The sequence below is a fragment of the Branchiostoma lanceolatum genome, chromosome 2 (genome assembly GCF_035083965.1).
Source record: "Branchiostoma lanceolatum isolate klBraLanc5 chromosome 2, klBraLanc5.hap2, whole genome shotgun sequence".
Taxonomy (NCBI): domain Eukaryota; kingdom Metazoa; phylum Chordata; class Leptocardii; order Amphioxiformes; family Branchiostomatidae; genus Branchiostoma; species Branchiostoma lanceolatum.
This window is the reverse complement of record NC_089723.1, coordinates 17,151,325-17,173,878: the sequence shown is the minus strand read 5'-3', so window position 1 is coordinate 17,173,878 and position 22,554 is coordinate 17,151,325. Positions and strand designations below refer to the sequence as shown.

General features: G+C 41.2%; 3 protein-coding genes across 4 annotated transcripts in view; 2 read left to right on the top strand and 1 right to left on the bottom strand.

Moving 5' to 3' along the window:
- LOC136427661 (protein FAM135A-like) overlaps nucleotides 1-2,280 on the top strand; it is a 38,467-nt gene extending 36,187 nt beyond the window's left edge. For both annotated transcript variants that reach the window (XM_066416708.1, XM_066416707.1), the window contains one exon: nucleotides 1,171-2,280. In XM_066416708.1, the coding sequence (XP_066272805.1) occupies nucleotides 1,171-1,376 (206 nt within the window). In that variant the 3' untranslated portion in view covers nucleotides 1,377-2,280. The remainder of the gene's footprint in view (nucleotides 1-1,170) is intronic.
- A 3,519-nt stretch (nucleotides 2,281-5,799) lies between these two features.
- Nucleotides 5,800-12,351, bottom strand: LOC136427653 (Krueppel-like factor 10). Its single transcript, XM_066416693.1, has 5 exons — nucleotides 12,218-12,351; nucleotides 9,131-9,289; nucleotides 8,632-8,757; nucleotides 7,590-8,502; nucleotides 5,800-7,286 (listed from the first exon to the last, which is right to left on the bottom strand). The coding sequence occupies exons 1-5, from the start codon at nucleotides 12,266-12,268 to the stop codon at nucleotides 6,985-6,987; spliced, it is 1,551 nt and encodes a 516-aa protein (XP_066272790.1). The 5' UTR covers nucleotides 12,269-12,351; the 3' UTR covers nucleotides 5,800-6,984.
- A 765-nt stretch (nucleotides 12,352-13,116) lies between these two features.
- LOC136427654 (ornithine decarboxylase-like) lies at nucleotides 13,117-21,717 on the top strand. The gene is made up of 12 exons (XM_066416694.1): nucleotides 13,117-13,276; nucleotides 15,072-15,208; nucleotides 15,837-15,987; nucleotides 16,304-16,498; nucleotides 16,842-17,014; nucleotides 17,732-17,866; nucleotides 18,178-18,343; nucleotides 18,630-18,807; nucleotides 19,015-19,148; nucleotides 19,531-19,657; nucleotides 20,120-20,207; nucleotides 20,420-21,717. Exons 3-12 carry the CDS (start codon nucleotides 15,904-15,906, stop codon nucleotides 20,574-20,576), a joined length of 1,437 nt encoding a protein of 478 aa, XP_066272791.1. The 5' UTR covers nucleotides 13,117-13,276; nucleotides 15,072-15,208; nucleotides 15,837-15,903; the 3' UTR covers nucleotides 20,577-21,717.
- The last annotated feature ends 837 nt before the right edge of the window (nucleotides 21,718-22,554 follow it).

Below are 22,554 nucleotides of genomic sequence, written 5' to 3'. Positions count from 1 at the left end.
CAAACAACAGGTGACAGATATGCGTCATAACGTCTGGAGCGAGCACCAGAAAACCCTACTACAGCAAGGGCGCATGCTACAACTCCTGGAAGAAGAGAAATGTGACCTTACGTGGCGGTCGATCATATACAACCTACCAAAAGGTGTTCTCAGCTTCGCGGTACGTGCCTCGATCGATGCCCTGCCCACATTCTGTAACCTGATCACCTGGGGAAAACGCAACAGTGACCGATGTAAACTGTGTGGTAACCGAGAAACACTTCACCACGTCCTGAACCACTGCAATGTTTCTCTCCAGCAAGGACGATATACCTTTCGACACAACGCCATATTAAAGTACATAATGGATAGCATCCAGGAGGCTATCGATCTCCCACAGACCAACGCTACAGTCTACGCAGACATCCAAGGACACACTATCAACGGAGGAACCGTGCCGGCGCACATATTACCTACAACTCAGAAACCAGACTTAGTCACCTACCTCCCAGAACAAAGGACAATCCACATACATGAACTAACTGTGGCCTTTGAACAAAACATTAACGCGAGCCATGAACGAAAGGTAAACAAATATTCAGCCCTAGCGACAGAATTGAGAGCTGCGGGCACCACAGCCACACTTACCTGCTTCGAGGTTGGATCAAGGGGACTCATCACACCAGAGAACAAAAACAGACTGCGGACAATGTTCAAAGTAGTGCAGGCAAAAGTGCCTAAGAACCTTTTCAGAGACATTAGCCGCATAGCTATTCTATCGTCATATGCCATATGGAGTGCGCGGCACGAGCCCCACTGGGAAGCAGACACTTTACTGTAGAAGCAACCGTAGTCCTGCCCTAAGTGCAATATCAATTTGTAACCTTTGTATATAAGTGAATATGTATTCAGATTTTAACTGCGAATTGTATTTGTAATTTGTCCGTCCCTGCACATTTGGTCACCACATCGTGATGACCATCGTGACCTGGGCTTTGTGTCCTACTTTCTTTTCAAATAAAGAATGATTTTACATATATATATACATGTACATTAACAATGAATGTTCGCATGTTTAAATTGAAAATAAATGATTCCAAAGCAAGGAAACTTGACGTATATGCCACTAGGCACTACAAGGGTCTGAATGAAATACTTCCATGTCTGACTTGACCTAATGTACCACCACAGGTGCTGTGTACACTGAAATGATCAACAACATTCTCCAGCCTGTTGTCAACAACCCAGACGTCAACCTGGTCCGCTATGATGTCATCCACTCGCTCCCCAACACTGCCAACTCCCTGATTGGCCGAGCAGCCCACATTGCCGTCCTCGACTCCGAGATCTTTATCGAGAAATTCATGTTGGTGACAGGTTTGCAGTACTTCAAGTGAGGACCGAATCACGGCACTGCGAAGAAAACTCTACACAATAGCCATTGTACGGTGCAACCATGCTGCAAAGTAGTGATTGTCAGTGAAAGTGCTCAGATTTGCTGACTGTGACAGATGTAATGTATTGATATTATGAATGACTGGTGTGAAAATTGTCTGTTCAAGAATGTGATAGTTTTGTCAAGAGCTGCAAGTTGAAGAAATAAAGTCAGTCGAAGGTGATAGTTATTAAGTGGAGAAACATGACATTGTAAAGGATGTGTGTAAGCCATTGAAAATTGAGACAGTCTGGTATTTCTTCTGTGTGAATCTTAGGTTGTTATGTAGGATAATCCGTGGATCAAAACTTATGTTGAGGCCAAATCAGGGGGCTGACAGTGTTTTGTGGTAAACATGATACTAATAAGTAGTTGTTGTGTCAGGACCACAACATGTCCAACAATACAAGTAGAATAGCAATACTGGTATTTATGTTTGTGTGTTTACATTATCTAATTTCTGAATTTTACACATCAATGTTATGATAAAACAGTATTGATTGAGGAATTTTCTACATATTATACCGTAGGATCACTTTTAACTTATAAAGTAATTAATCAAGGTAGCAGAAATGTGTAATAGATAAAGATAGGTATTAATATCAGGAGACATCTGTGTCATTGTATGTCACAAATTACAACCAACTTTGTTGGTGCCATATTCTGTGCCATTGTAAGTAGTGCAACTGAATCGGAAGTTAGGTAGGTAAGATTTAAAAAGCGAATTTAAGCGCATTCACTCTGTTTTTATTTATGCACAGGAGTATCCATGATTACATGTATATAGGTTTTGGTCAACATAAGACTTAGTCTTACTTTAACTTAAGTAAATTGTGCCTTCAAATTAAAAACCTATGTCTACTTCATTTCAGGGTTCTTGTTAATTTATTGTCATGTGACATCGTTGCGGTGATGTGTTTGTTTTATGTTTTGCTCCACATATGAATATTTCAGAACAATAATTGAAGAAATGACGATCCCAGTAGTTAGACAAAGCAATACACAGACTTTCATTACTTTAGAATCAGTGAAATCAGGACAAAGCTACTGTATCTTGGTGATGATAATGATCATTATGTATCCGTCCTAGTCAGTATAGGTGCAGTCAGCATTCAGTCCAACTGTATATCTTCTACAGAAGCTATATGAGCTATGAAGTCCCAAGTAGATTCATGACATTGTATATTGTCTGTGGATATTCACTTGCCATTTGGCATTAAAGCTCGCTGTGGAACTGAAAGCTGTTATATTTGTACGTTCTCCTGTTATGTATTACATATGCACTTCAAGGAAAGCATTCCTTTCAAAATTTTGTTTCAAGCTGCCTTTGGCTCCCTTTTATTGATGAAATTTTTGCACTTTGAAATTATAATATTTCAGCTATGTTTCACAGTTTGCTTCTAGTCGGAACTTGCAGGAACTCGATTCTGTGTGTTACAATCCAAGGTCTCAATGTGGGGCTATGTGTACTTGTGTTCACTCCTCTAACCAAGGCTGTCATTATGGCTCATCAAAAAAGGCTCTGAAGTACTGAATTAAAAGACGAGAGATTTGTGCCAAATAGACCTAGCTACAAAGAGATGGTAGGCTCACGGTACCTTGTACCAGATGATGGATATGAAAAAAATATATTATGAATAAGAAATTGAAGGGAAAGTCAAGCAACCCTCCAAAGACTTCATTATGTAGAGGAGATTTGGTCAACCTTGACGCAGTGCTTTTAGCTGAGTGAATGAAAAGCCTTGTACGTGTATTGATCATACCGTGTTTATAACACTGGACCTAAATCATGGAAATAATGAAGCTACAGTTTTCTACATCACCTAGTTTCCTGTTTGCTGCATTTTTAGTTCAGATACTGATTATTTTTGTACTCACCGCAGACAAGTACAACAATAGCAGGCACGTTGCCAAAGATAGCATAGGTGAGGTTACAGCTTTCTGTTGTAGGAAAATTCTGTGGAAAGTGAAACTGCTAAACGACTATGTGGAGTAATAATTGATTAACAAAGTTTTTATGATATTTTCTGAAGATATTGATATCACATGTTGTTTGTGCTGCCAGCTGCATCCGAGATTTTGAAGAAATCGATCGTAACATTTTTATATAATTAACATTTTGTATGAAAGCAATAGGTTTCATTGTAAACTTTCTGTAAAGTTGATTTGCATGATTGCATGTTTTATTAATGTATTTCATAAAGGGATTGTTGCAGTAGTACTAAATTTCATGAAGTATATTTGTATGTTTGTTTGTGGCTTATAACAGGATTGGACCTGTGAGATTGATGATGAGAGAATGCTATTTAATGTCATGAGAAGTGCCAGTTATGTTCAGCTTCGTGCGAACCCTTTTACTCCCTAGTGTCACATAGGGCATTAAGTCTTTTCACCATTCCTTGAAAGTGAAGTTGTTTCAATCTGTTTTTTTGCATTAAATCCTCAAGTGTACGTGGGACACTATTTGCACCTTTACTATATCTTCTGACAAGATTATCATTGAGTATCTCAACAGACCAATTTAAAAGAAATGCCCCTCAGTCTCACACGGTCACGAACCTAGTAAGAATCACTTGTTTTACCCCACATCCTGCAAAGATAGCAATATAAGCTGAACATGATTGGTACTCTTGGCTAGCCGTGTGATGAGGATGTGTTCAACAATGATTTTACCGCACACAATATTTGACTTTGTCTTATGCAACTGTACCTGTTGTCAAAAATTAAAAGAAACTACATCACATGAAAAATAGTACATGTATGTTGTCACATCTTTTGTACATATACGTTGGAAATGTTTCCAACATATATAAATGAGTTCAAACATGTTATTAGTTTCATTTTGAATTGTTTGAACAGTTTAGAGCTATTGTGACTTAGATATTCTTAAAAGTAGTTCAAACATATTACAAATATTATTTTTAAACCCTCTTGGTGACTTGGAATTGACTCTAATGACCTGAGATCCAATATAATTTAGGCCGCCACATGCACAAGCTACCTATAAAATAGATCAATGTCACTTGACCTGAGCATGTGTGTAAAAACAGGGAATTGCGTTCAAATGAATTTACACAAAAATAGAGTTTTGGTCCTAAACATATCACATGAAAGCAGAGAAAGAAGGTTGAATAGGCACTTCAAAGAAAATAAAGGCATTGACTTGACAGGAAGGGAATCAAATTTAGAAGAACACCAGTATACTGTTTTGATGGGGAGGGGTACAAAAGGATTTACTTCACTTGATACTTGTTCCTGAAATAACAAAATTAAAGTTAACATTATCCAAAAGGCAGTTCCCTCTTCAATTCAAAACAGGGTCACAAATATTGCTTTACCAGTCTGACTTTTAATAACAGGAAATATGTGTTCTGCCCAGGCACCTCTAAACATATGAGGCCACATGACCACTGCTATAGGGCAGGGGATCCTTTTCTACCAGGTCAGACGACCTTCTGGCAACATGCCAGGTCGTTGACCCTATGTGGTTGTATAACACTGCTAGTGCAACTGAGGACATTTACTGCAGTATATGGTACATGGCTTAGCAACTTTCTGAAGCAAAAAGTGTAATTGAGAAGTGGGGTGAATATATAATCTCCCACCCTAGTAATTTCATATTGGCCAAAATCATGTTTCTTTTCCAGTAAGGATTTCTCTTATTAAAACTGACCCACAGAGCATGTATGGATGGGGTCATTGACCTACAGGCTACACCCAATGGGCAGTACAGTGCCTGTGGGAAATAGCCCTTAGTTAGGGTCTTTCTTACTTTCCGAGCAGCGGTTCCAATCTGAAGACAGTAATAATCTTCCCCTTCAACCTATGCTTGGAGAGTAGGTCTTCCTCTGGGCAGGCAGAGTTTCTTTGGCTGCCTGGGACAGCCCATGCAGGCCCTGGTAGCTTGAACTTTGCTCACAGTTTTCCACAGATACCAGATTAGGGTGATAGGTCATCAACCGATTTATCAGCCTGAAGTCATGCTGCCCTGACTGATAAGCTTCCATGGAGCCCACTGTGCCTAGAGCCCAAGGCAGCAAAAGTTGCTGACTCATAGTGTTGTTCAATGAAATGAAGAAAACCAAGTGAAGGGGCAGCATAACCCTAATCACTGAATCCACACTGCTGTACGAGTTTGATCTAGTAACTTAGTGATTTTGTCATTTCTACTTTTCTGCCATGCAAACAAGATCTTTTGTCCTACATTTTTTTTCTTAGTGATGTAGCGAGTATGGGAATACTGTACCTGTTAACTAACTAGGATTTCACCCAGGCTACTAGTATCTGCTTTTCCATTACATAATTTTTCCTTAGCTGTAAATCTTTAAAACCATATACCACACATCACCGCTTTCACACACGTCAAGACAGCAAAGCCAAATATATACGAGATTGCACATCTTTTAATAGATGATGCCTTTTGACTCCCTGCCGGGAGCATTGCTTTGTACACAGGACAAATAAATACAACATTTGTGAACTAAACTCCAACAAAAACTTAACTTTTCACATGTCTCCGGAATGGCCGGAAACAGCATCTTTCTGCCAGTATGGCACATCACACAGCATATGAGTACATATCAGCCAATCATTGGCCGCTATGTCCTGCAACGATTACTCCCAGAAAGGGCTGTGATTTGAGATTTGTTGTATCAAAAAATTGTGTGCGTTAATTACTGGCCAGATGAGTTTCTGGAACAAGCAAGACCCATCTAGGGTCTGAGCAAACTTAAGCTCAACAACTCTGTTTTCATAGCAACATTTCATTTGACAACTCATGAACTTCTTAGGCGCACAGGGCTTCACAACTCTTTCTGCACGTTCAGGAATGTGTAATCATAGCTATGAAGGCTTTAAACTAAATCATAAAACTAAATCATAACTATCATACATGACCATGTGTGCCAAAAGGACACTTCCTTTTTCTTGTTTCATAGAAAAATATCATAAATTCTTGTTTTAAGTGACTGTAAATATAGTACATATACAACAATGCAGTTTTTTCAGGTTGTTGGAAACTAGACCCTTTGGCACACATGTTTGAAATGTGACTATGTTGTCTGCAGAAGTTATTCAATTGTATCTGAAACACTACATCCAACTCAGGCATTTTACTACAGAACTGATATTATCTGCTTTCAACATTTCACTGCTCTAATGTTCTATACAACATTTTGGTGACTGAAACCGCCAGAAAAGAAGCCACCCAATATCAGCTTATAAGGAATGATACATAAATATATGTACAAATGGACATTTGTTGTCTGGTAGTTTGTATCAAACATTGCCAAAATTGTCAAGAGGTATCAAAAGCTATTGAAAACTTTTCATTCAAATCAATTTTTGGTGTGAAAAATATCGACTTCAACAATTCCTTGGAGGTATTCAAAGCAACATGGTGTTGGTATGCTGCCATTGTTAGAACAAGTAAAAATGTCTCAGAAACTTTTGTGCCAATCATTTGGAAAATATCTTCAGTCTTTTCTCCCAACAAATACTCCTTAACTTATATTTGTATTGTCCATGGATGTTATCATCCACAAAAGTCCTTTACATGTTCGTACATGGGATCACAGACCCTGAGGCATAGACTGGGAGGGGGACACAATGACTCCGAGAGGCATCAGTCCCTGGTTAGCTGTCGCCATGGAGTTGAGCTTGTTGACTTCAATCTGCCAGTTGGGGACCTTCTTGGTGCTCATGTGACGCCGAGCGTGCTTGGTCAGGTGGTCGCTCCTCATGAAGCGACGGTTGCACATCGGACACTCAAACTTCTTCTCCCCAGTGTGTGTTCTGCGGTGGCGTGACAGCTCGTCGGAACGGGCAAACCTCTTGTCGCAGCCATCCCAAGTGCACTTGAACGGTTTTTCACCTGAAGAATACAAAAATCACATTAAATTTAGTCATTCAGTTCTTGTCAAAGGGTACCATAATCCTAATAGTCTACACAGTGTTTATAACCCTATTGTAAACAGGTAAAAACAATGCATCATTACAGTGAGCCAGGTGTATCATTCTTATCACATAACACTGATTAACTAAATCAGAATAACAAAGGTTAAAGATCGCTGAGGGACTGGGTCATCCCTTACACAACAATCTCCCATGAGAAACATAATCAAACATTCTCTTATCTTCTAAACAACTACTTCAAGCCTTCAACAAACATACAGACCTGTATGTGTTCTGAGGTGTGCCTTGAGATGTGAGCTTTTGAAGTACGTCTTGCCGCAGCTGTCATACGGGCACACATGGTTTCTTCTCCGTGAGAAGTCCGGGAGGTTGTTGGGCATGGTCTGTCCGTCCTGAATAGAGGTGGGTGCTGGTGCTAGTGGTGATAGCCTTGTTCCCCCGACTGTTGAGATGGGGACTGGTGATGGTGGCTTCTGTTGGTTTGAGTTCATGACTACGACAACTGCATTGGATGGGAACATCCCAGCCATGGCTGGTGGGGTGGGTGTGTGGGGAGGTGTAAGATGCTGACTGACACTCTGATGGGCTGAGCTGACTGTCGCAGTTGTTGTTACCATGGGAACAATGTTCGGTTGCCTGCCGGAACTTGGGACAGGGAGTTTTGGAGACGGAGATGTGCTGGGGCTGGGTGTTACCATGGGCGTCGGTGTGGGCCCGGCAACCATCAGGCCGTTGGGTCCCGAGACAAAGTTCTGTGGGTTGAACAAAAAGGTGGGCAGAGGGATCTGTACGTGTGCAGTCAGAGGCATGCCTGCGATGGTCTGCACCTGTCCCTGTGGGGTGACGACCTGGTAGGATCGGCTGGCCATCATGGGGTATCCAGGGGACTGCATCTGGGGTGCTGCGGTGACACTGGGGATGGACGGGGTGGGCTGGGGGTGGCTGGCGTAGGTCATGGTGGGCAATGACGACACACTGGTCACCATGGTGTGGGCGGTGCTGACTGTTGTCACGGCGACCATGCTGCATGTGGAGCTGACAGGTGTGGTGGTGAACATGACCGGAGACGACCTGTGGGTAGCCTGTGGTGCGGCACCAGATGTCTGGGTGCTGGTGGACTTCATCTGCTCCAGGCTGTCCTCAGGCAAAGGTGTATGTGGTGGAGTCGTCACACCCTGTAGTAGCAGACAACAAAACTTCTTAACTGGGTACATTTCTTTGAATACATCCCAAAATATGCAAAAGAAAGAAGCAAGTGATGGTTTATCCACTCAAGATTGATACTGATAAACAATGTCACTTACCAAACGTGTGTTGTCTGCAATGATCACTGTTGGAGCCTGGGTCTGAGTTGGACTGATGCGACCGCCGCTGTTCACAGCTTCTGGCACACTTACAACAGACCCTTCACTTGAACTTGCTGACAGGTTCTATTGTGAAGACAAGACAAGGACAAAAGTTTTAATCTTGACCCCAAAATTGGATTCTAGATATTTTCATATCTACAGATGACTATAAATATGATATCTTAGAAAAAAAATGTGATCATATGTCATCTTTCAAACAAGTCTTGCCTTGTCTACAAATACAGCTAAAGCCAGACACCATGCATTCCAAACTCCTTATAAAAAACTACCACTACCAGCAACATCCCATGATTGATTAACTTTTGCATAGCATTGGCTTAACATACTAGTAGCTCATTCATTGACATTGTGTTTGGTAAAGAGTAGTGGCAATAGTCTCCAACATTTGCATAATGAAACATGCCTTAAGGCAATAAGAAGATGCGACCTGACTTACCCTCCGACGCTGGGGAGACCACTTGCTCATGGACAGAAGTGTCTGCACTGCATCAAAATCTCCTTTTTCCAGTGTACAGGGTGCACTGTCCAGACTACAGTCTGAGGTGCAATCAACATCCATCTCTAGCTTCATGGTAGAGGTGCTTACCTCTTCTTCCTGCAACAGAACAGAATAAAAGAATCATAAGTATACGTGCATACACAAAAGAACTGAAGTCAAGCTTACATAATAATCATATACAAAAGAATCCATTCAACATAACTGATATCACCATAAAAGTAAGAATCAATAGACCTAAGCTTTGCCAAATATCTCAAGGAACTCCGAAGGGGCTTTTCTATCTTCCTTCAAAGGCAACTTAATTTTCCATCTACAGTCCACTTATTACATTTTGCATGAGAACTGTGAAGAGCTAGAGGAGAAAAAAAACATATAAGACCCTTCAAATCAAAAAGTAATCAGTATTCTTAAAATGAAAAAATACAGTGGGTGTGGCTAGGCCATGCAGCCTTGATAAAGGACCTTAAAACAGATAACAAAGAGAGAAAAGTCACCTTGCATGTAGCACCAAAATTGTGGTTACAAAGTTAGTAAAAAGGAAAAGAAAAGAGATCAAACTCAAAGAAGCAAAAATGCACAATAAAGCATCAAAGCAAAATCCCTTAACAACCTTCCATCATCCACTGCAGTACAGTGGTTACTGCGCGATTTCATCATCCAGCATTTGTATACCCAGACAGGGCTATTTGAGCTCCCCTGTTCACGTGCTTGGCACATGATCACCCAATACCAGTAGTGGATACCCTTCGCCCCCTTGCCTTTTGAAAAATGGACCGTTCCAGAAAACACCTTCACCTCGAAGTCAAAACAGTTGAACTGAGTCTTTTAGTGGGTTACAACAACATTTTATTACAACAACATTTTACTGCAACAATGTAAGAAAAGAGCTTCCTATGAAACTATAATGAAGTAGAAATCTTATTGTGAACACTGTTATTTCTCTACTATCTAAAGATGCAATAAGGTGGATAGCAATACTGTATCTGTACCATATAATTTTGCTTTTACAGAAAAGAAAAATATTTGTTGGCCAACCAAAATAATCCTGTGGACTTAAAATTGTCCATTTTCTTACACCCCCCAATCCCAAACAAATCTTGAACCAATATGCTCAATGCCCGATCAAAACCTCTGCTTGGAGAATAAGCTTGCATAATCGCCAAGCTTCAGATGATGCAACACCTTGCACACCCTGCCCCTCCCCGTCTACACCTACAGTTGGTATCACCCAGCCCCTGATCATGTGGAGGCTGCATGATCAGTGCATGGCCTGTGCATGAACAGCGCCACTCCCACAACCAGCCCATATGACACATGCATTGTCAACACAGGCACATGTCTGCACTTTGCCCTTATGCAACCATTCAAATAACTGCCTTTAGACCAATATGACCACCCAATATCGTACTGGCCTTTGATTTTCAGAACATGGGGCAAAATATATTCCGTACTAAAAAAGAAAAATCTGTATCAGTTTCTCAACAGTAGCTTCATCCAAGGTTTATCCTTGCTTCATCCCAAAAGGTTGTAATAAAATACAAGTAGAAATTTGGAGGAATCATCTAATTTTAGTATCACTTGAACTAAATTTTGTACCAATATTACTAGATTAGATAGATAAGATAGGATGACCATCATCTATTCGCCTTGAACATGGGATTGTGCACTATATTCCATAGAAACTAAAGATGATGCAATGCCACCTCCATTTATATCCCGTCAGACAAATACTACAGTAATGGCAGGCTCAAAAGAAATTTCAAAGATTCCAACCCCTAACAGAGGAAACACCCTACTGCTAACTGGCATTGGACCCCTTCTCTTATTTCACAGGTCAGACTGGACTGAAATTTTACTGTCAGTGGAAAATCCCATCACTCATGTCATGGGAAAGGGTACCATCAGTCATTCCACTGGGATTCCCCCTTTCTTGGTGGGCTATAAACTGTGACCACAAAAGGATGGTAGTAAGCTCTAGCCTTTCCTGTTTTTCTAGTTCCAAAATCATTCCTTACATAAGCTGATATAATATATCTGTTCAATCTCTATTATGTGATCTCTGATCAACATGTCAAATTATAACATAAAATTTCTCCCGCACGCTTTCATGGTACGACGACTCCACATACAAGACGACAATTTTTATCTACCGTATTCAATAGCTTTCTTGTCTATCTAATGCCCACAGAAGAATACATGGCTAGCTTTGGCTTCAACAAGGAGGTTATACATATAGGAAGACTTCAAACACCTTCAGCCTTACGGTGACAACGCCCCCGAAGAATATGCAAATAAGCCATGGGAAAATTGCAAACATAAGCACGATTGACCAAAAATTTCAAGTCTCAGAACATGACTTGCATTTAAAAAGAATAATCACATGCAAGGCAATTGGATTAAGGCATCGAGTGTCGGCTCTGAGCTCTACTAAATACGAAAGCTTTGAAAATAGTAGAACATCTAGCCGTGGCGAGTGTGCTCTATACCCAACATACTATCCTGACGCGCCAGACATTTATGTCGTCTAAATCTAAGGCACACCCAGCGTCTCTTGTGTAACTCACTAACTGACGAGCCATTATGTGTGTTATAAACATTTTTTGAGAACAACATGAGAAAATGGAAAAAGAAAAATGGACTTAACTAGCTAGTCGCGCGGATTAAAATGGGGAACTTAAAAAAGGAAAGCATACAACAAGAAGAGACTGTCATTACCAAGGTCTCAAACATAGTACTAGTACACAGGAAGAAGAAGTTCAAACGTCAAGAAACTACAGAATAATGATCTAGTGATGCATATAATATTCAAAGCATATATATTCTTATCTGTGTATTCCAAGCAAATGAACATAAGCAACGACCGAAGCTGTGTTTGAGGCATTTAAAACCACACAGCTGTATATGTCGCAGGAGACGCGCTGTTTTTTCTAGACAGGAAGAGAAACGAACAGTAACACGAGAACACATGTCCAATAAGGAAGCCAACAGCCACCTCTTGGGTTAAAAATAATTAAAAAGACTTACGTAGAATGATTCGGGAGGTGTTCTTGGTGGTGATAAAGGGAGCGTTGCCATTCCAACCGCGCGAGGTGTTCAGTACTAGAAAACTCACTCCTCGTTTCCACCTTGGTTTTATACAAGAATACCTCGTCAGAACCAAAACAAAAATATGAATTCAGTAGATGGGCGGGAGCGAGGCTTGACCAATCACATACGCCGAAATGGCATACGATTTAAAAGCCTGACCAATGAGCAGTATTTGTTCATGTGACCGCCGCATGTCCCGTGCATGCAGCCCGCCTGGCTGGTGTGAGGCAGGAAGCGTGCAGGGCCGTCTGGTCCGGATGATCTCAGCTTGTGACCACGCGCCCATGTGCAATCCAGCACGAACCAGGCCTGGCACGAACACAATATGCTATGAAATATAGAAACTATAGAACATAATTCAAGAGTAGATTTTACTCTAAATTTTCCGACAGCGATTAGTACAATTATCATGGGGGTGACTGTGTGTTTTATTATCGCATTTTCTGTCAAAACAACATCGGTTTAAACATGTTAGAAGGGTTATTCATGTATTCCAGCGTTCGTTCCCGCCGAATCGACAGTCTCGCCATATATGGAGGAGTGTCGTTGGGCGTCGTCTACAGTTAGCCAATCAGCACTCTAGATGGTGTAACGCGCCCCCTCGCAGGACACCGATGTACCCATCGACCGAAATGTAGTGCCGAAATTGAAGTCTAGAAAGATTAAAAAAATTCGAGTGGTCAGATTTTATTTTACATCGAAATGAATAATGATTTATTAAGCACATATTTTCCGTGACAATATCTTCCCAAAATACGTTGATTGTTATGTTAATTTCAACCAACCGCGGAATGATTCGCAATCAGGTAATCCGCCGTATATAATGCACCCCGTTGACGTCACATTCTCTTCCTTTCGTCCATGACTGCGGACGGAGAAGTAGGCGATACTGGCAACATAAGCGGACCATCTTTTGCGGTTTTTTGGACCGTACTCTTATACACCATTACCCCGCTACAAGACTACAGAAAGGCGGGGTGGGAGTCTAGGGCACAGGTAGGATTTGTGGTCGAAAATAGCGTAAAATCTGTCGACTTTTGTAGACATGTTATTCGAAAACGTTTCAAGATGGCGGACGAGGGAATGCTGTTACATCACGTGGTGAAATAGTTCTCCATCTATGCATTAGTAAAACACCATATATATCCTTGGCCATCGCTGTAGTCAATTTGTCCCGACATTTCTGTAGACACCCATTCAAATTCTTACTCAGAATTGGAAAATAGTGACCATTTGACTAGTCACGTGGATGTATGTTGACCGTACCATGTTCTCTCATCCCCGATTGTGTATAGACCAATGTCCAAAATACATGTTCGTACGATCATTGGCACAGTGCACACGTCCATGGTGTTTACAAGTTAATAGGTACTAATCTTTCCTTACACCAGTCATTCAGTCATGGTGGAGTTGTCCTAGTCCCTGCCATGCTACTGTAACATTATTATATGTTGTTGTTGTTGTTGGTTTCATTATATAATTAATTGTAAGTAAAAGTATATATCAGAAACTGTGTGTTCATGCCATTCACGCAGAAATAGAATTATATAGAGTAGGATTCGCTATATTGGAAAACAGCAACCATGTATTGAACCCTAGAATATGAGTTCAGCCATATGGATATGATGGAAAACTGTGAACTTAATCCCAAAAGTTGGATGAAATATCACTTACATCCCGTTCATACTAGGCTTCGCTGACCGGTTATATCCGGATATATCCGGAGCAGCGAAGCCTAGTATTAACAGGGTGTGAGCCTAGTATGAACGGGGTGTATGTATCCTGATATATCCAGATATATCTGGATACAGTAGAATCCATTTAACTGCACACCCCATTTTCCAGCGTATTTGGTGCAATTATCCGGCTGGTGCAATTATGCGAAATTACCCAGCTGGACCGGTAGTACACTGTATCATACAGGAAGTGAATAGTTGATAAATCTCGGTGTGCTGCACGCATTTAGATGTTCGAAAGCTTTCGTTATACAGGCACAGTGTGGTAACACCGTAGATTCCACCTCTTGTTAGGGCCACATTATGTATTGAAACAGTAAATTTCAAATTCTCAGGAAAGACATCTCAGGACACAGTGAGTGAAATCAGTTAGCGCCAGAGAGAGCCCCTGTCATTATTGGACAGATTAGACTGTGTAAATCTGGATATATTCAGCTAGGTGCAGCTTGGTTCAGTCAGACAGGTCAAAGAGTAAAGTTTGCTAGAGTAGGGTAAAGTAAAAAAGTAACAAACATATAGTAATAGAGTAGAGATGATTGTTTCAGCCATGTAGGAGTCCTTTAGAACAGTTTTAAAACGTCTAAAAGTTTCAAACGTTCTATAGAACAGCGCATCTTTCTTTAAACATGGCCGGACACGAGATTTTGTTTCTTATGTTACGTTGGAAAGTCATATGTAATAACGGAAGAAATCTCATTTTTGTTTCTGTACAACCCTCCTAGCTTTATCTGGGTTTCTGCAGCACAATAGAGGGAAATCAAGAGCCTTGTCTCTTCTGTAGACCAGTTCGTTGACTCCATGCCCCCGAAATCAAAGCAGAAGCTAGAAAATGCAAACAAATGACGCGGATGTGTGCAAATGATCCGGCTACGCGAAGCCTAGTATGAACGGGGTCTAAGGAAAAAGCTACTAGATTTAGCTCTTGCTACTGATTTTTGATCACCAGGTAAACTAACACATCCCTAGATACACTTCATGGTTGTTCCGTCAAGTATGAAGCCAATCTCATATTCCTTGTCATCTCTAATAACATGTATCATACGATGTCTCTCCAGGGTGGACACACAGCAGCACCGTTCCTGAAGAACCCAGAGGGTCAGTGTCTCTACCGAGAGCAGCTTGACCACAATTTCGAACCGCCTTGGGATCCTAGCTGACATTTGCTGGTGTCCCAGATTTTCTTCTTTGCTGTGTAAGTATCAAGGTTCAAACAAACATTAAGCTCCTAAAACAACAGGTGCTAATTGATTCATTAGCATGCAAACTTGTCTTAACTTACTATCCTATTGAACCATCTGAAATTGTCTTCCCTTCATTAACATATCTATTCAGAGTTTTGGTATAAAACCTAGCTCTACCAGATCCTTCTTTAGTCACTGACGAAAGATAGCGGATGCTATCTGAAACGTCTGAGTCTTTCATAATCTTATCCAGTTGCTTGAATAATTATTTTTGGCGTATCAAGGTTCTTGTTTGTTTTGTGAAGCTGCATGGTAAATGACGCACCTTTGTTTGTTATGTTAAACTCTTCACATCACAGCATTTGTGGTTGATGCCTGTAATCAAGCATACAAACACAAAGATTGAGCAAATTATGTAGAATTAAGTTTAGTGATCTCGCTCAGGACTGGTGATAAATGGAGTTATTTTTAGCCAATAAACTACTTAGGGTGGCAGAACAGCTGTACAAATAGCTCCCTTTTTTTCCCCAGACAGGAGTTGGCAATTACTGAAGCATATTATTTTGCTCTGTGTTAATTTTATGTATTGAAACTTTTAAAGAAATTACTGACCATGGCACTACCTCTATTTACTTTCAGGTTGTTGCGAATATCATAATCACCCGTGTCCTAGCTCCTATCCTAGTCTGTATTAACCTTATCAAGAATGAAGACTCACATCATGAATAAGGACCTGTCCATGGAAGTTCTCCGTGACGGCCTCACGGCCCGAGACGTCCTCACCAACAAGGTAAACATTGGATCTAATAGTAATACTCCTTTAAGTGTAATGTTGGCTACAATGCTACTCAAAACATGTATAATTTTTATTGGGTATGCCTAATGCTGTCTACCTAAACCCCGGACTTGAATCAGACTTATAAGTCCAGACCTGAACCTCCGGACTTGAATCTGGACCTGAACCTGAACATGAGTTTAGGTACACAGCACTAGGTATGCCACACTTTTGTAATTGTGGAAAGTTGTGTGACGATTGCTGAATTTTGCAGGAATGATCTTTGCAATTGTCGTTGCTGTCCGCCTGATTGGCCTATTGCTAACCCTAGGTGAACTCCGGCGGACGAGATGACAAAGACGACGCTTTCTTTGTGTGTGACCTTGGCGATGTCGTGAACAAGTACAAGAAGTGGGTGTCCCGCCTCCCCCGTGTGGAGCCTTTCTACGCTGTCAAGTGCAACGACAGCCCCCATGTCCTACAGGTACTGGCCAACCTGGGGACTGGCTTCGACTGTGCTAGCAAGGTTAGTCACATACTTATTGCGTCATTGCCTGGATCTAATACTCCTCAGGTGTTAGCAATAGTTGCTTGGCTGTGATGTAAACACTTGCCCTCGCTGATCAGTTGATGAGACTTCTTCAGTGTACCAAATATCTGAGCCATTTTGGAATGAAAAATAATGTGATGCATTTTGATAAATGCCTTCCTTGTTTGAATGTTCACACAAATTAGAGTAGACACAAATTCCTAGCCTGGTATCCAAACCTATTATAGCACTCTCCGCTATAATAGGTTTGGATGCAGGGCTACCAAATTCCAGGATTGCTAACAATATCCTACTTTTCTATCCCTATTTGTTCCACCAGACTGAAGTGCAAAAGGTGTTGAACTTGGGTGTTGGCCCTGACCGCATCGTCTATGCCAACCCCTGCAAGCAGACCTCTCACATCCGCTATGCCAAGAAGAACGAGGTCAATCTCATGACCTTTGACAATGAGGATGAGCTGCACAAGATCAAGAACTACTTCCCGGATGCTTGGTAAGTTCTCTGTTTATATGTTGATGGAGCCTGTTGCAGGGCTCGAAATAGTGGGTGCATGTGCACCCAAAATTGGAGCTGTGCACCTGATTTTTTACTGTGGGTGCACCAGTGCACCTAGATATTTTTGTAGGCCATAGGGTAAAAGTAGTATTGTACACTAGTATACAGAATATTATTGAAATGTAAGTATCAGAAAAAGCGTTACAACCATTTGTTTTACTTTCTCTATATATATGTATTACTTAGAATTACAGATTGAAGTTCTTAAGAGAGGCAGTAGCGTAAACTTTGAAATTATACTTTGCTGACATTCAACTTTATTTTATGTGGTGCACCCCAAATTCATTCTGTGCACCTAATTTTTTTTGGTTGGGTGCACCAGTGCACCTATTTCCAAAAATGAATATCGAGCCCTGCTGTTGGGATGTGGCAGCAGTTTGCTACAAGGTAAGCCCTAAAACTGTCTTAACCAACAATTACATGCACCTGACAAGACAGTCTCAACTGACCATCACTTAAAGTCTTTGTAGCACATAACTTTGTTTTTTGGCACCTGATGAAAATATCTGCAGTGTATAAATTGTTTGAGCCTGATCTTTTAACCATTTATGTATTTTTTTTTTTTAATCTCCAAAGACTCGTATTTAATGGTATACCTATGTGTCATTCTTGAGAAAGTTGTGTCTGATCTGTAACATGTTCCCCTCCCTGCAGCCTTCTGCTCCGCATCCTGCCCCCTGCAGCTGAGGCGCAGTGCCAGCTGGGGATGAAGTTCGGCTGCCACCCCAGTCAGGCACCCAAGCTGCTGGAAGTGGCAGCCCAGCTGGACCTCAACGTGGTAGGCGTGAGGTAAGTAAAGTCATCCTCAAAGATATATGTCAGAAGTGGGTAGAATGATACTAACTAGGCTGTCATGCTTGGGTGTTGTAGTGTACTACTGCAAACCTTAACACTTAATTGCATACAATGGTCTTGAATGCACAGTAGTCTATTAACATGCCTAGCTTGGCTGTGATGTAAACACTTGCCCTCGCTGATGATTTGATGAGACATCTTCAGTGTACCAAATATCTGAGCCTTTTGCGATTAAGACATTTTTTTATGTCAAACAAGGACAAAACCATTACATCCCATTAACTCGAGACTGTTGAATTGTACAGCTTCCACGTTGGCAGCGGCTGTCTGGAGGCGTCTGCGTTTGCTCGTGGTGTGGAGTCTGCCAAGCGCATCTTCAACATCGCTGACCAGTATGGCTTCGACTTCGACATGCTCGACATCGGAGGCGGTTTCCCCGGCCAGGAGAGTGCAGCGATCTCATTCGATGAGGTGAGGATTATTTTTGCTCAGTGTTCGAGACAAATTGTTTCATCATTACAGTAATGGCAATCCAGGAGTTCAGGAGGCTGAATGTAAGACACAAAATACACTTGAATGATCTAAGACAAGCAAGTCTACCTTTTAGACTGGTGTTAACACTTGCCCTTACTGATGAGTTGACATCTTCAATGTACCAAATGTCTCAGCCTGTGTTGGTAGGACATACAAAATGTGGCAGATTTCTTAACTCTGTGGTGTTAAATCGTCATAACAAGATTCCTCCCCTGCATCACAGATTGTGGCTGACCTGGGGCCAGCCCTGGACGAGCACTTCCCACCAGGTAGTGGAGTGCGTATCATCGCCGAGCCTGGGCGCTTCTTCGTCGCCTCTGCCTTCACCGTGGCTGTGAACATCGTCGCCAAGCGCATGGTGGCTCGTGACATCCAGGAGTTCAAAGATGAGGAGGCTGAAGGTAAGGACCCCTCCATCCCCCTATGTTCAAGTTTACTTGTTTGGCTGTGATGAAAACACTTGCCCTCTCTGATGAGCTGACGAGACATCTTAAGTGTACCAAATATCTGAGCCTGCAAAGTTGCTTGTGAAATTTCAACCAGCTGATTTTAGGGAATTATTCTAAGCAGTATCAGGTTTACCTGATGTAGTATGTTCTGTTCTCCAGATGCTGTGATGAACTCGGTGGCACCCTCCCTGTGTGAGGAACCAGCCTTCATGTACTATGTGAACGATGGCGTCTATGGCTCCTTCAACTGCCTGCTGTACGACCATGCTGCAGTTACTCCAACACTCATGAGGGTAAGTTATTCTGTACCAATACAGCTACAACACTGCCATAGTTGGCTTGACTTCTGTAAATGCAGAAATGCGGTGGTTTAATGTTCGCAGTTTTTGCGGTGAACTCTTCAGTGCAAACTCAAAGTCATGGCAAAACTTTCTGCCCACCTTTGGCTGTAGTGCTACTATTGTTTCAAACGTGAACACTCCATTTTCTTCCTACCGCGAAGTAAAAACCATGCAAACTTAAATGCATTTACAGTAAATCATTGTTAAAAGTCATTACAATTTGCAATAGAGGTTCTAAGTTGATTCGTAGATAATCGTAATGGGAATTTTGAGCAGTTAAGGTATGTTAGATGAAACATGCAGGCATGCTGGAGCTTTCTGTTGTTTGTTGCAGGATGTGGATAAAGAAGAGCCCCTGTTCTCCACCAGTGTGTGGGGCCCCACCTGTGATGGTCTGGACCGCATCATGGAACACTGCCTCCTGCCGGAGCTGCAAGTTGGCGACTGGATCTTGTTCGAAGGTTATTGTCTTAAACTTGATGTTCATTCTATGAGACTTGGGTGATTTGGGGAACTAGAATAATTGTAATTTGTATATGTAGTAAGCAGCATGCCGCTTTAATGAATGGCTGTGGGATAATGATACTGGCTCTGGCAAGAGTATTTACTGTCTAGCAACTAAGGGACATTGTTAGAAGTGACTGTTTTCTTCTTGTCTTACATAGACATTGCAAAAAATAGCAAAGAAGCAAATATTCTTCAAGCAGTTAGCATGGATCACTTGGCTGTGATGTAAACACTTGCCCTCTCTGATGAGTTGATGAGACATCTTCAGTGTACCAAATATCTGAGCCTTGTGTGAATGAATGATAGATGCTGTGACGTCAGACAATAAAATGACTAACAAAGGGGCATCATTAGAAGTGGATGAGAAAGGAACAAAAGTAGAGCAGAATAAGATCCTATACTCTTCTTTTCTGCAGATATGGGTGCATACACCATGGCAGCTGCCTCCACCTTCAACGGGTTCGGCAAGCCGTCCTGCTACTACGTGGCGGATGCCAACATGTGGTGAGTATCTGGCAGCGTTTTCAATGCACGTTTACTGCAGGAACTAGTGTGTGGAAGAAGAATAAAGGCATTTACACGGGAGTCAGTGGGGATGTCAGGTGTTTACAACTGAAAGTACCTGCATGGTTTGGTCATATGTATACTTCTCCAATATACAGTATGTATCTGTCTTATTAGATTGCCATGCTAAAGCTATTCTTTTGCCTCTACAGGGGAAGTAATAACCATGCGTTCATCCAGTCGGACTGCTCCGCCCGTCGCCATGTGAAGGACAGCGCCATCACCCTGCCGGCCATGAAGAGGGGCCTGTGTGCCCAGGAGCGCCTTGGTATCACCCAGATCCCCAGCGTTGCTGTCCCGGAGGTGTAGGCACGACCATCGCCATCCCAAACAAACATGGATAGGCCCTTCCTAATGACGTTTCCTAATCAAGTAGATTCTGTTGTGTGACTGTCTTGATATGTTTGAGTCCCTTTAACGACAAGCAGAGGCATGGCCTACGATAAGAAACCCACCACGATGCACTGAGTCTGCACTTCATTTGTGCCATATTACTCCAGCTCTTGCAATAAGTATCGCTGCAGAACAGAACTGTTGTTAAAGGGACCGAACCTCCGTAGTGTCTGTGATGCCGGGTGTGAAAGCATGATGATGATGATGATGTTGTCCGAGCGAGAACATACATTCCACCCTTTATGTCATCCCTGAGTTATATTATGGACCAACTGAGTGTAACAGGTCTAATCTCTACCAGAAGTTGTGAAAGGAAGGAATGTTGTTGTAATCTGTGACCAAACACTACCAACTTTATGTTTTTCCAATGCGGCTTATTTGGAAGTGTATCCTATGGTATACACTGCGCTCCCCCATGGCATCACAGGTCCTACATAATTTTCATAGAAATCTAATGTGTGCTGTTATTTCCTATGTTGGGCGGTTTGAAAGAAGACTCCTTACCTATGTGCTAGGACCGGAAAGAAGAAATCTGGGATTGACCTGGTTGGTAAGATTGCTGCCACAGGTTTTTTTTTGCTTTTTTGTTTACAATTGTTAAACCATGTCATTCTCTCTCATTGTGTTCCTTTTACATGCCAAAGTGTGAATTCTGTAGTAAACATTTCCATGATGTGCGCCGACTGGTCAGTCTCTGCATTGATGTACAACAACGTTTACTACAAAGTCAATTGGCAACTACTGAAGCCTGTAGGTTGAAGAGTGTGTATGTAATAGACAAATATCCAGGGCATTTTAGCAGTTGGCTTTTGATAAGGTATACTGTGACGGTAAGAATGAAGGGTGAAATGTGAAAAAGATATATTTGAATGAAAACATTGAATAAAAATAAAGGCTTTTTAAAGCCAATTAAAAATGTAAGCTCAAGGCCAAATATGATATTTCTGAAAATCTTATGTATGATAGCAGAGACTATTGTGGAAGTAATTTTGTTTGAAGGAAGATGGCATCAGATAGCAACTGATAAAATGCTTGTTGAATAAACATTACAACAGAAGTCTTAGTTGTCTCGTATCTTTTATAACCCAACTCCATAAGATGTTTACATACAAGTAATACAGACCAGTAAGTCATGTATGGTAACGGTTTAAATTTCATTTTTGGCAAAAGGAAACCTATAAATTAAGGTGTACAGAAGTAGCCTGGAATTCAAACCTATTATAGCTCCCAGTTTGGATTCCAGGCTAGCACAGAAGTATTTTGAGTGCAAAAGTTCTATTTACAACAATTTAATTTGTTGCTTCTTGGATTTTTTCAGAAAAAATTGGAGCGATAGGGTGAAGAAAAAAAATTAGAGTCTTGAATGAAAATAAGGGTTTACATAACAAAGAATAAGGATTATTCAAATTTCAGCTCTGTATGGCTCCTTTTATGCAAATTTCTTTGATCTAGTACAATAATTTCAGGAACAAAATTACCTTTTACCATCTATATAGATTGATATTGAGAAAAAGTTTTAATGAAAGAAAAATTATAACTTAAGATCAATGTGACCACACTTTTTAGGTATGTGCAGGCCTTTATAATCTATTTTGGTGGCTATTGAGTTTTACAATTAAACAGATAGTAACAAGAGTTAAAATTTGTGAATGGGAATACTGACTCAAATTTTTTAGAGAAACAAGACAGGCTATTCTGAGAAGCAAGAAATTAAATTGGCCTGGCCAAAACATAAAAGTCACGAATACTGTAAACTAGTGTACATAAACCTACTGTGAAATGCCATTTGACCCTTGAGTGTCCATGATTGCGCACCGGAAATGTGAATTTTTAGCCCTCTTGTATTGACCTTGGAATTCCAGAATTTGAAGATTTAGAGCAGATTCAGTGCCTT